This window comes from Catharus ustulatus, unplaced genomic scaffold, assembly GCF_009819885.2.
Source record: "Catharus ustulatus isolate bCatUst1 unplaced genomic scaffold, bCatUst1.pri.v2 scaffold_85_arrow_ctg1, whole genome shotgun sequence".
Taxonomy (NCBI): domain Eukaryota; kingdom Metazoa; phylum Chordata; class Aves; order Passeriformes; family Turdidae; genus Catharus; species Catharus ustulatus.
This window is the reverse complement of record NW_024879550.1, coordinates 156,582-167,766: the sequence shown is the minus strand read 5'-3', so window position 1 is coordinate 167,766 and position 11,185 is coordinate 156,582. Positions and strand designations below refer to the sequence as shown.

General features: G+C 50.7%; 1 protein-coding gene across 1 annotated transcript; it reads right to left on the bottom strand.

Annotated features, from left to right (window-relative positions):
• Nucleotides 1-1,807: 1,807 nt before the first annotated feature.
• Nucleotides 1,808-4,195, bottom strand: LOC117011535 (olfactory receptor 14A16-like). Its single transcript, XM_033086959.1, has 2 exons — nucleotides 3,290-4,195; nucleotides 1,808-2,069 (listed from the first exon to the last, which is right to left on the bottom strand). Exons 1-2 carry the CDS (start codon nucleotides 4,193-4,195, stop codon nucleotides 2,016-2,018), a joined length of 960 nt encoding a protein of 319 aa, XP_032942850.1. The 3' UTR covers nucleotides 1,808-2,015.
• Nucleotides 4,196-11,185: the final 6,990 nt, after the last annotated feature.

Genomic DNA, 11,185 nt, shown 5'->3' with positions numbered 1-11,185 from the left:
CCACCTGACTGATCCAGCTGGCCTTGGCATGTTGAGGTCATCATCTCATCTGCTACTGAAACACTGGGGCTCCCTGCTTTCCTTCCTGTGGAAAAGAGCTGCCCTTCTCCTGCAGATACCCATGGCCAGAATTTGGATTTCAATGCCAAATTTCCTTATATCCAAGGATTTTTCCCATAGGAATATCACCAAGACAAATCTGTCTGGCCATGGTTTCACAAGGGTCACCTCTCATCTGTCTCCAAAACCCCAGGGAAGGCTCCGTGTTTTCCCTCTTATGGAACTGTCCTGCTTCTCTAGGTGCCATGGCTGAGACTGGGATTCCACCTCCAATATTGCCCATTGTGACAGACTGGAGGAGATTGTTGGCTGAAAATATTTCCAGTGTGGGGGGAGGAAGAGCCAGGTGCAGCCTTGCCCTGCCCTGTAACCCCAATCCCCCCAGAGCCTCTATCCCAGCCCAGCAGTGTCTGCCAGTCCCTGGCATACAAAAGGCAATGCTCCACACCCACCCCTGAAGCCCCAGCCCAGCTCCTGAGTGACCAAATGACCAAAAGTGCCACCTGGGGGAAGGGCTCAGGAGGACCAAGGCTGACCACAAGGCAGGGACACATCTGGACCTTACCTGCTCTTGGAATTTCTATCTGAGCACCACTGGAATCCAGGAGTTGGTAGCTCTGTGTGTGCTGCATCTCTGTATCTTTTTTGTCTTTCTCTCTGTGTCTTCTATTTCTTCTGTTTCTGTCCTCTTCTATCTTGGAGGCTGCTGCTGAATTATACTGCTCCTGGGGCTTGTTCAGCCTTCAGCTCTTCAGTTCAGGGATTCAGTGCCCTAGGGCTCATTAACATTCAGAACATCTCAATAAGCCAAGCTTCTGGGAATAATTTGATTTGAGTTTTCAAATCTTTTGTGGGTAAGTAGGCAGATTTCAAAATGAATTTTTGTTTTTATTTTTACTAAGACAGTGAGAAAAGCTATTTTAGGTCCTGTTTGGGTTTTTTTACTGTTAGTAAATTAATACATGCACTCTCCAATTGACACTGAATCCAAGTACTTCCACATGCAGTTTTAAGATATGAAACTCAAGAGCCTTTATGTCTGACAATCAATCTGACTCTGTCCCTAGCCCCACCCCACCATTTCCCCCATCCAACCACTGGCACTCAGAGCAGCCTTGTGCAAATCTGAGCTTCCTCCACTCCAGGCTGTGCCTGCACCTTTCAGCTCCTTGGCACCAACTCCCACCTGTTCCTTGCAGAAGAAGCTGCCCGAGACACAGAAGAGTTTTCTTTTATTGCCGAGAAACAAACCGAGGTAAGGCACAGCTCCAGAAAACCTAAAGTCATTCCTCTGCTGGATATTACATCCCCATTCCACAGCAGACAGTCTCAGACCAAAGGAAAACACCTTCTGTGCCCAGCACAGACCCCAAGATGCCCCAAAGCCTCCCTGCCCCGATTCTGCCCAGATTTGCTCCATGCACAAATGAGTCACACGCTGAAGTCAGGAGCTCCCTCCATGCCCAGAGGGAGGAAAAGAGAGAAAGTGGCTGAAGAGCTCTCTTGTGCAGAGCCAAGGTCCGAGTGCCACTGAAGTGAGAACCACAACTCATCAGGTTTGTGTCCTTTAGGGCTCAGGGACTGGGGAGAGTCAGAGGCACAGAAAGGTTTCTTGCAAACAAACAGAAATTGAACATGATACAGTTTAATAACCATCACAGCTCCTCCCTCAGCTCTCATGTGATGTCCCAGCAGTATCTGACATGTCCACCTTCCCCAGGGGATTTCTGTGCAGGAACAGTTTTCAAAAAAGGTATAAGAAAAGGTGATTCTGTGATAGATATAAACACAATTAAGATGTTGACAAATATGATATATATTTGAATTTCTGAAAGATTGGGCAACACCCTGAAGCTCAAAGCATGAAACCAGTCAGCTGAGAGGCCCTTGAATGATCAGAGAGCATCTAGAGGAGGAAATCTGGGAGCAATGGGAAGGACATAGATCCAGCTGGTCTAGTGAAGAGATGTCCTTCGACATGGCCATTTAAACAGGAGAGCTGGAAACACCTGAAGGAAGAGGGAGAGGAAATAATAGACTGACTATTGGTGACACAAGTAGAAGGCAAGATCAGTATTTCTTCTACTGCCATCAGTATACTTCCAGGAGTTTTCTCTTCCTGGTGGGAAAACTTGGGCATTTCTTAGAAGTACTCAAGTGACCCAGATAATGAAAATGTGCTTGCATATCATGAAATGTACGAGTATTGAACCTGTGCCCCTTTCCAGGCAGACATCAGTTGTGTGCCCGTGAACAGGCAGTGCCACTTGTAGGGCCCCAGTGCCCTGAGGTGCCAAACTGGGATTGGATCTCTCAGAGAGGAGCTGAGGGAGAGCAGAGCACCTTGCAAGCTACAGGTCCCTGACAGCCCCGGAGGGCTCTGGTCCCATAAACATCTGCTCGGTTCCTGTCTGAAATAGGGACCAGCATCATGCCAGGATCAGCACAAACCTGAGGTGTCTGCAGGAATTAAATCTCATTCCCATCCCACAGCAGCCCTGCATTTCCCTCTTCCAGCCTTGCTCTCCAGCACAGCCATGGAGGCTCTTTGGGCTCTTGACTTTCCCTGCAGCCACCAAGGCCAGCTGAGCTCTGCCCTTGGCACAGCCAGCCCTGCCCAGCACAGGCAATGCACAGCAATTCCTTGTGTGTGCTGGCCTTGCTGTCAGCCCCAGCAGTGGCTCCATGGCCCCTTTGTGCCCCACTGCCCCAGCCATGGTGCCATAGCCCAATGCAGAGCTTTAGGCCAGCAGAGAGGCTGGACAGGATTAGCCATTGACTGGAACGGGCCATGAACCCCGCAGGAGGATGGAGCTGGGCCACAGCCAAACTCAGCCCAGGGCAAACCTGGGCTGAGCAGCCAGGGCTGGCAATGCCTGGGGACAGAGGCTGGTGGTGACAAATGTCCTGCTCTGTGCCCTTGGTTGCATGCACAGAGCAGGCTCCTCTCTTGGGCACATTTGTTGCCAGCTGAAGAACTGTTTGCAAGCCTGGCAGGTCAACACAATGGTGGTTGTGCATAATCATTAGTCTATGGAAACTAATCAAAACTATAGCAAACATTCACCAAGAAGGGAAACAGAAAACTACAGTTCATTGATCAAGGGTCTCCAAAATAAGGAAAACAAATTTCAGTAAGGACAGACTAGGCCTGTCATCATATGAACTGGAAGCTTTTCACAGTAGGAAGTGGGCAGTCTCTGCCTTCTAGAGAACATCATTCACTCACCTTTTTCTTCAGGGTATCCTTGATATCCTGGTTCCTTAGGCTGTATATGAGGGGATTGAGTGCTGGAGGTACCACTGAGTACAGAACTGACAGTGACAGATCCAGGGATGGGAAAGACACTGAAAGTGGCTTAAGATAGGTTAAAAATGAGGTACTGATAAACAGGGAGACCACAGCCAGGTGAGGGAGGCAGGTGGAAAAGGCTTTGTGCCGTCCCTGCTCAGAGGGGATCCTCAGTACAGCCCTGAAAATCTGCACATAGGAGAAAACAATGAACACAAAACAACCCAGAAAAAGAAGGGCACTACCCACAAGAAGTCCAAGTTCCCTAGTGTAGGAATTTGAGCAGGAGAGCTTGAGGATCTGTGGGATTTCACAGAAGAACTGGCCCAGGGCATTGCCATGGCACAGGGGCAGGGAAAATGTAGTGGCCAAGTGCAGCAGCGAAAAGAGAAAAGCACTGGCCCAGGCAGCTGCTGCCATGTGGGCACAAGCTCTGCTGCCCAGGAGGGTCCCGTAGTGCAGGGGTTTGCAGATGGACACGTAGCGGTCGTAGCTCATGATGGTCAGAAGGAAATACTCTGCTGAGATAAAGATGAGAAAGAAAAAGACCTGAGCAGCACATCCTGCGTAGGAGATGTTCCTGGTGTCCCAGAGGGAATTGTGCATGGCTTTGGGGACAGTGGTGCAGATGGAGCCCAGGTCAGTGAGGGCCAGGTTGAGCAGGAAGAAGAACATGGGGGTGTGCAGGTGGTGGCTGCAGGCTACAGCGCTGATGATGAGGCCGTTGCCCAGGAGGGCAGCCAGGGAGATGGCCAGGAAGAGGCAGAAGTGCAGGAGCTGCAGCTGCTGCGTGTCTGCCAGTGCCAGCAGGAGGAAGTGGCTGATGGAGCTGCTGTTGGACATTTACTCTGGCTGAACATGGGGACCTGTTCATGGATAAAGGGAGGTGACAAGTCAACAGAGTCTTCTTTGAACCAAACCTGGGCCATTCTCTGTATACTGTCCTGCTGTGACTCACCTACTGCTGTTCCTGCTCTGGGAGAACCTTCACCCAGGTCCCTAAGTGAGCTCCAGTTGTGCTTTCTGAGAGTTCCAGGACCAGCCAGGCCTCTGCATGGGGTCTGTTGTGGAGCCATCTCTGCCCTGCTACCCTGGCTTTATGGCTGTGTGGCAGAAGAACAAAGCTGGATATTCAGGATTCAATGGAATCACTTCTAATGCAGAAAAGTTTGCTGCATCTGCACTCCCACTTCTCAAGGACATGGAGAACAGGAAGGAATTTTAGCCATTATTTTCCTGCCCACACATCATTCCTGATTCTCTGAAGACACAAATCCCCAGCATTTCTGCTGCACTCACAGTTTGTCACTGAGAGGCAAAGAATTCCCTGTGGCTCAGGGCAAGGTGAGGGGCTGGATGGGCTTGTTCCCAACTGCCCTGGGTTTGTACCTTTGGCTGGAATCAGAGCAAATCACATTCTTGTGTCACCCTGGGATAAAACAGACCCTGCCCACAGCAGAGGGATCCCTGAATGTCTCACCCTCTCTAAAGCTCTCTGAGCAAGGTCTCAGCACCCCCTTCTGCCAAGGACGCTCATGGCTCCCTTGGCAAACCCAACAGCATTTCCTCAGCTGTGGCATCTCTGCACTTCCCTCTGGGACATTCAGGGAACTCCGAGGGGTTCTGGCACAGATTTGCACCCAGGAGGGCAGCTCAGAGTTTGGAAGGACACAGCTGGGAGACCCCCGGGTGTGCCCATGATGGGATCTCAGGGAGGGGGCTCAGCTCATTCCCCTCTCCCATGGACTGCTTTGCCCACAGCCCCACAGCTCACAGAGAAGCTTGGACACCCCATTCCTATGGATATCCCTGCTTGGCAGGAATCCCAAGGGTAGTGCCTGATTCAGCTGCTGCAAACCCCAGAGCCTCCCTGAGAGCACCAGATAACAATGACAATATCAGAGGAGTGCAGAAACAAGAGAAGATGTTGTGGTGCTGTGCCTGAGAGGGCAGGGCAGAGACAGCCGGGCACTCAGGGCAGTGTTCCCGTACCCAGCTGTGCACGGCACCTCCCACACACCAACAGTGCCCTCCTGCCCCAGCATTGCTCTGTTCAGCCCCCTCTCCTTCCCTGAGCATCTCCCTGGACCTGGACATTCCCTCCTGAGAGCTGCCCTGTCCCTGCCAGGCTCACAGAGCCCAGCCCACCCTCTGTGCACTCACCCAGCCCTACAGAAACCTGCCTGACTGCAGGGCCCTGCCTGGGGCAGGGTCTGTCTGCAGGTGGGCAAGGGCAGCTCAGGAGAGCCCTGCTGGCCCTGCAGAGGTGATGCTGCTGCTGCCCAGGGCTGAGGAGGGGCTGAAGGCCCTTTGGGAGGCTCCCAGCTCCACCCAAAGTTACAGTTCTGGAGTCTCTGTAAATATTCAAACATTACTTTGAAGATCCTGTGTGTTCCTTTCAACCTAGAATGTTCTGTGATTCTGGGTCTGCAATTACTGTTCTGCTTCTTTAATTCCCCTGTTGTCTATAATCAAAAGAGAAAAAAACCCTTGCAACAGTGTTAGAACAGTAAAGTAAAAACCCAACCTTTATTGGAAGCTTCCAGGTGTCCCAGTGGGGATGGGGCACGCCCAGTCCCCAATTCCAACAATGTATTAAGGTTGATTAATTAGAATATTTAACAGGAAAATCCATCAGGAAAGTCAGTTGCCCCTGTTACATACCCTTGAGTCTACCCATTGGAGAAGGTGCAAGGGCTTCTTTGCTCCAATTTTGTTATGACTGCTCACATTCTGGTTAAAAAAAAAGTTCTTCTTGTAGGTCCTCTTCCTGATAATAAGACTACAGAGTATTTTAGGAATATATTTAGAAGGTCAGCTTATTGTTCAAAAATCTAAGAGAAAGGTTAGGAAATGTACTAGAGTTAATTAAGGATTATAGTTTTATAAGTATATAATGATGTTTTACAGAGCTAGGAATACATGAAAAATGTAAAAATGTATAAAAAGCAGAAATCTTTTTGTCACTATCCCAACCTTCCCATCCTTCTCTAAGGAGGAAATTGAGAACACTCTCAGGAAAGCGCCTGATCTTTACAGCAATCCCTAGCTTACCTTCTTTTGGGAAGTGTTCTCTGGAGCTGTGCCCAGGCTGGTCTGGAGCTGGGAGCAGCCCTGCCCCAGCCAGCGCCTCTCAGCAGCAGCACCTGCCCTGCTCAGGGTCGCTCCTTGCCCCCACTGCTTCTCCCCAGCGCTGGGAGCAGCTCCTGGGCTGGCTGAGAGCTGTCCCTGGCAGGCAGCAGAGTCCCTGCCCCAGCACAGCACCCTGGGCTGCAGGACCCTGCTCTGCAGGACAGCCCTGGGCACACCTGGCTGCAGCCCCGGCTGCTCAGCCCTGCAGCAGAGCCTGGAGCAGGGAGCTGCCTTGGGCTGTGCCTCAGGTGCTGTAGCAGGGAAACCCTGCCCTGCCCTGGGGCCACATCCCCTGCACTGCAGCAGCTCTGAGAGTCCTCCTGGAAGGTCTTAAAGGCTGTGGGATGTGCCAGCTTCAGGAGATCCCTGCAGGAGCTGCAGCTTATCTTCCCACAGCCAGAGAGTGACTGTTTCAAACACTGTGATGATTTCTGCCCTAGTGAGCCCTCAGTGAGCTCTGCTCTGTGCTCCCAGCCCAGGCTGAGTTTAACCCCTCTGAGCCTCTGTGCTGTGCCTGGGGTGGCTGCAGGCAGTGCCCCAGCCCTGCTGAGCTGTGCACAGGAGCTGCTTCTGGGCAGAGCTGTCTCTCTGCAGCGCAGCCCTGGCTAGGAGCTGCCTCTGTGCCAGGAGCCCAGCCCAGATCAGCAGCACAGACACAGTGTAAGGGCTTTAATGACCCTCTTGGGCTTTGTGCTGAGGCCATGAACATCAGTCCCTGAGAGGGAGCTGAGGAAACCTCTCAAGAACTCTGAGTCAGAATCAAACTCCAAAGTTTCTTAAAGTTTTAATGAGGGACAAAATTGAGAAAGTGTCCCCAGGTTCCAGTCACAGCAGGAAATTGGAGGGAGAGATGACAGCTGGGGGCAAAGAGAAGCCAAGCCTTGGTGCCCTGGGGCACAGCAGGGTCTGTGCCACCAAGGGCTGTGAGGAGACACCTTGTCCTGAGCCACTGGAGCCTCCTGGCACAGCCCCAGCAAGGCTGGGCACTGTCACCCCTTGTCCTGCCCTCAGCATCCCCCCACATCCCAGTGGCCTCAGAGATCTGCTGGGACCAGTCCCTGGGGAGCCTTGGTCAGGAATGGCCCTGGGGACTCCTTCATGCTCCAGGGACTGCAGGCTTTTCCAAGGACTTTGGGTTTTGCTTTTGCCTTGGAGTCTCTGGGAGCTTTGTGCCATCACAGCCTCCAATTCTCTGCTTTAATTAGTCCCTTGAGAGCCTTTCTCAGTAACAACACTCAGTGGGGCTCATTAACACTTCAAGGTACTTCAGGTTTTTAAGATACTTTGGTTTGTCCTTTCTGAGGCTCTGAGAGATTTTTGGGCAATCTAATTCTCCATTTCTCCTCCAAGGAGTCCATGAGGAGCCTGTGTTGGGATGGAGCTCAGTGGGACCCATTAATGTGTTGAGACACTTTGGGTTTTTCTTCTGACTTGGAGTCCTGGACAGGTTTGTGCAATCTCCTCTCAGGCCCTGAGGTTCAAGGGCTCAGCACCAGATGCACCACGGGGCTCATTGGGATCAAGCAAGTTTTGACATACTGTGGCTCTGCCTTCATTTCCCTCTGGTCTGGTGCAGTTCATCAGGAAGGTTTTCAACTCCAATTATGGAGAAATAGTTCAAAGAGCTTCTAAGAAATACTCATTCCTATTTTAAAGGTTGTATTTTATTACTGTTCTCTTTAGAGCAGAGTTGACTGCAGCATTCTGTGATTGATGTTGATCCAGGGTCTCTTCCCAGAGGTCTGGCTTGCTCAGAGAAGCTGTGCCTTGAGGTCTGACCCAGTGAAGACAACCTTGCTCCACATTGCCCAACTGCATCCTGTCTGTCCTCCCTCAGCTGGGACCTGCTTTGCTTGGAGAGCTGGCTGCACTCAGGCAAAAAGGGTTTTATCCCTTTTCTTTCTTTGAATCAATCTAAAACTCTCGAGTTTCCCCATTACAAACACACACCCTCCTTGAGGGTGTGCCAAACCAAACTTGCCACCAAGGAGGTTTTTTCTTCCCAAGGCAGAACCCTGCAAGAATTTAGACCTTTGGATGCCTTTGTTCCACAAGACCTTACTGTGTCACCCCCATGTTTCTGTGATGCTCTTTAGAGTCACAATGGAGATTTGGTTCCTGGAGGCCCTGCTGTGTCATAAGGGTGTTCTTGGTTCCATGTGCCCCACAGTGTCACAGTGGTCTCCTTTTTCCTGTGGCAACCAGTAGCAAACCCCGCTGGCAGGGCCAAATGCGTGCATAGAAGGAGGAAGGGGACATTTGGAGTGATGGTTTTTGCCTTCTCAGGTCACAGTGATGTGGGGTGGGGCTCTGCTGTCCTGGAGATGGCTGAACACCAGCCTGCCCATGGAAAGGGGAAGAGACAAAAACCTCTGTCCATGGAACTACAAAAGCAGAGAGGTCAGGCTGAAGGCTGGGCTTGAAAGACTGTCACCAGCACATGACACGTATGTGTGCTAATGTCTTTACAAATCATTTGATGAGTGAAGGGATGAGTGTTAAGGTCTTTGAAATAGGTCATAGCGTTTCTACTGACTTTTAGCAGCAGGTTTGTTACCAGGCCCAGCTTGGTTCCTGAAACAACAAGGGTCTACACAAGGCTGAACTCCTGAAGTTCAGGGGGAAATGCCAGGTTCAAGGGTGGATATGGAGCAGGCAGGTCAGGAAGACTTTACCTTCCTAGGCCTTGGACCTGTGGGGAAAGGAAGAGGGCAACGTGGAACCAGGAGTTTAGGATAAAAGGAGGCTGCGCCCTCTGAAATCTTGAGAGAGAAAACCCTGTGGGCATTTGCCCTGGTGAACTCTCTCCATTTATTCAAATAAAGTTGAAGGCTGTGTCTCCTTTTTTGGACATAAACCTCCGACTTTTATGGATTTTCCTGACAGTGACAATGTGGAATCTCATGGAACCAAGTGTTCTGAGTTTCATGGTGCAGCCTCATAGATTGCTGGAGACCATTTTGTCACAATGGGAACACATGGAACAAAGGCAGCAGACACTGCAGGGCCTCATGGAATGCAAAAGACTACTGTGATGGAATGGAAACTCATGGACTCAAGTGTCCACTGTTTCACGGTGTAGCCTCGTGCAACCCAGGAGACTATTGTGGTGCAATGGAATCTCAAGGAAACAAGGGTCAATTCTCAGCCTATTACCAATAACTAAAACTTTACAAAAGGAAAACCTTGTAAAGTCATGGCTCAGGCCTGCTACTTCAGCTGAGTAGAAAAGATTTGTGAAAAAGAGATTCAGCTGCATTAGGGGTAGAAAACATATTACATAACCATTGCATGTTCAGAGTGTTGTGTATGGTGGTTCATTGAATTATGTTTGTTATGCTTTAGAATGATATAACTGATAATGGGCTAACTGCTTGAAAAGGCCTGGTTTTGCAATAAAGCGTCTTTCCTTTGAACCAGTCTGGGGCCTCTGCGTCACTACAGACCCTCACACACATCAATCCAAGGCTCTACTTGGACCAAGTGGGGCCTCATGGGACACAGGTGCTACCGGGACATTGCTAGGCCTAGTGGAAACAAGGCTCCATTATTGCACAGCGCAGCATCATGGGGCCTGGGAGGCCACTGTGACACTGTAATCTCCTGGAAGCAAGTGTCCATTGTGATACAGCAGGGCCTCATGGCACCCAGGACAGCACTGTGACACAAGGCAGTCAGGGGAAACCAAATGTCAACTGCAGATACAGCGGGTCCTCATGGAAGCCAGGTGCCACTTGGATATTGCCAGCACATGTGGAACTCAGTGTCCATTGAGACACAGCACAGCCTCATGGAACTCAGCAGACCATTGGGACATCCTGGAATCTCATGGATCCAAGGCTCTACTTTGACAAAGTGGGGCCTCATGGGACACAAGTGCCACTGGGACACTGCCAGCTCTTGTGGAATCAAGTGTCCATTGAGACACAGGGCAGAAAACACGGGGACCATTGTGACACAATGGAACCAAGGGTCAATTCTGACAGAAAGCGGCCACATGGAACACAAAGTCCCACAGAAATAATTCCAGGCCTAGTAGAAACAAGACACCACTGTGGCCTCATGGGACCTGGGAGAGCACTGTGAAACAATGGAATCTCATGGAAGCAAGTGTCCATTGTGACATGGCAGCACCTCATTGAACCCATGTGCCACTGGGACTGTTCCCAGGGTTGTGCAAGCAAGGTTCCACTATGACAAAGAACATCCTCATGGCACCCAGGAGACCACTGTGACACAATGGATTCTCATGGAATAAAGGCCCCATTGTGACAAAGCATGGCCTGATGGAAACCTGGTGCCACTGGGACATCTCCAGCCTTGGAGGAAGCAAGTGTCCATTGTGACACAGCACAGTCGCATGAATCACAGGAGAGCACAGTGACACCGCAGAATCTTGGGGAACCAAGTGTCAATTGTAAACACACCGAAGACTCATGAAAGCCACGAGACCGTTGTGACATAATAGACTCTCATGGAACCAAGTCTGGATTGCTACAAACAGGGACCTCATGGTACCCAGGAGACCATTGTGACACCTCACATGGAAGCAAAAGTACAGTAGTTTCACGAATACAAGCCGCACGGATTATAAGCCGCACCCCCGGTGCCTCGACAATGTTGCTGTCTTTGTCAATAGATAAGCCGCACCCCGAATATTAGCCGCACTTTCGTTCGTCGCGAGAATCCGTGCGCAGCTTT

What these genes read in the sequence shown, in the direction of transcription:
- LOC117011535 (XM_033086959.1), bottom strand. Translation starts at nt 4,195, where the DNA reads ATGTCCAACAGCAGCTCCATCAGCCACTTCCTCCTGCTGGCACTGGCA. An exon ending in AGGATACCCTGAAGAAAAAG is followed by an intron (nt 2,070 to 3,289) that starts GTGAGTGAATGA and finishes CTCTTCCTTCAG; the next exon opens with GTGTTTCCAGCTCTCCTGTT.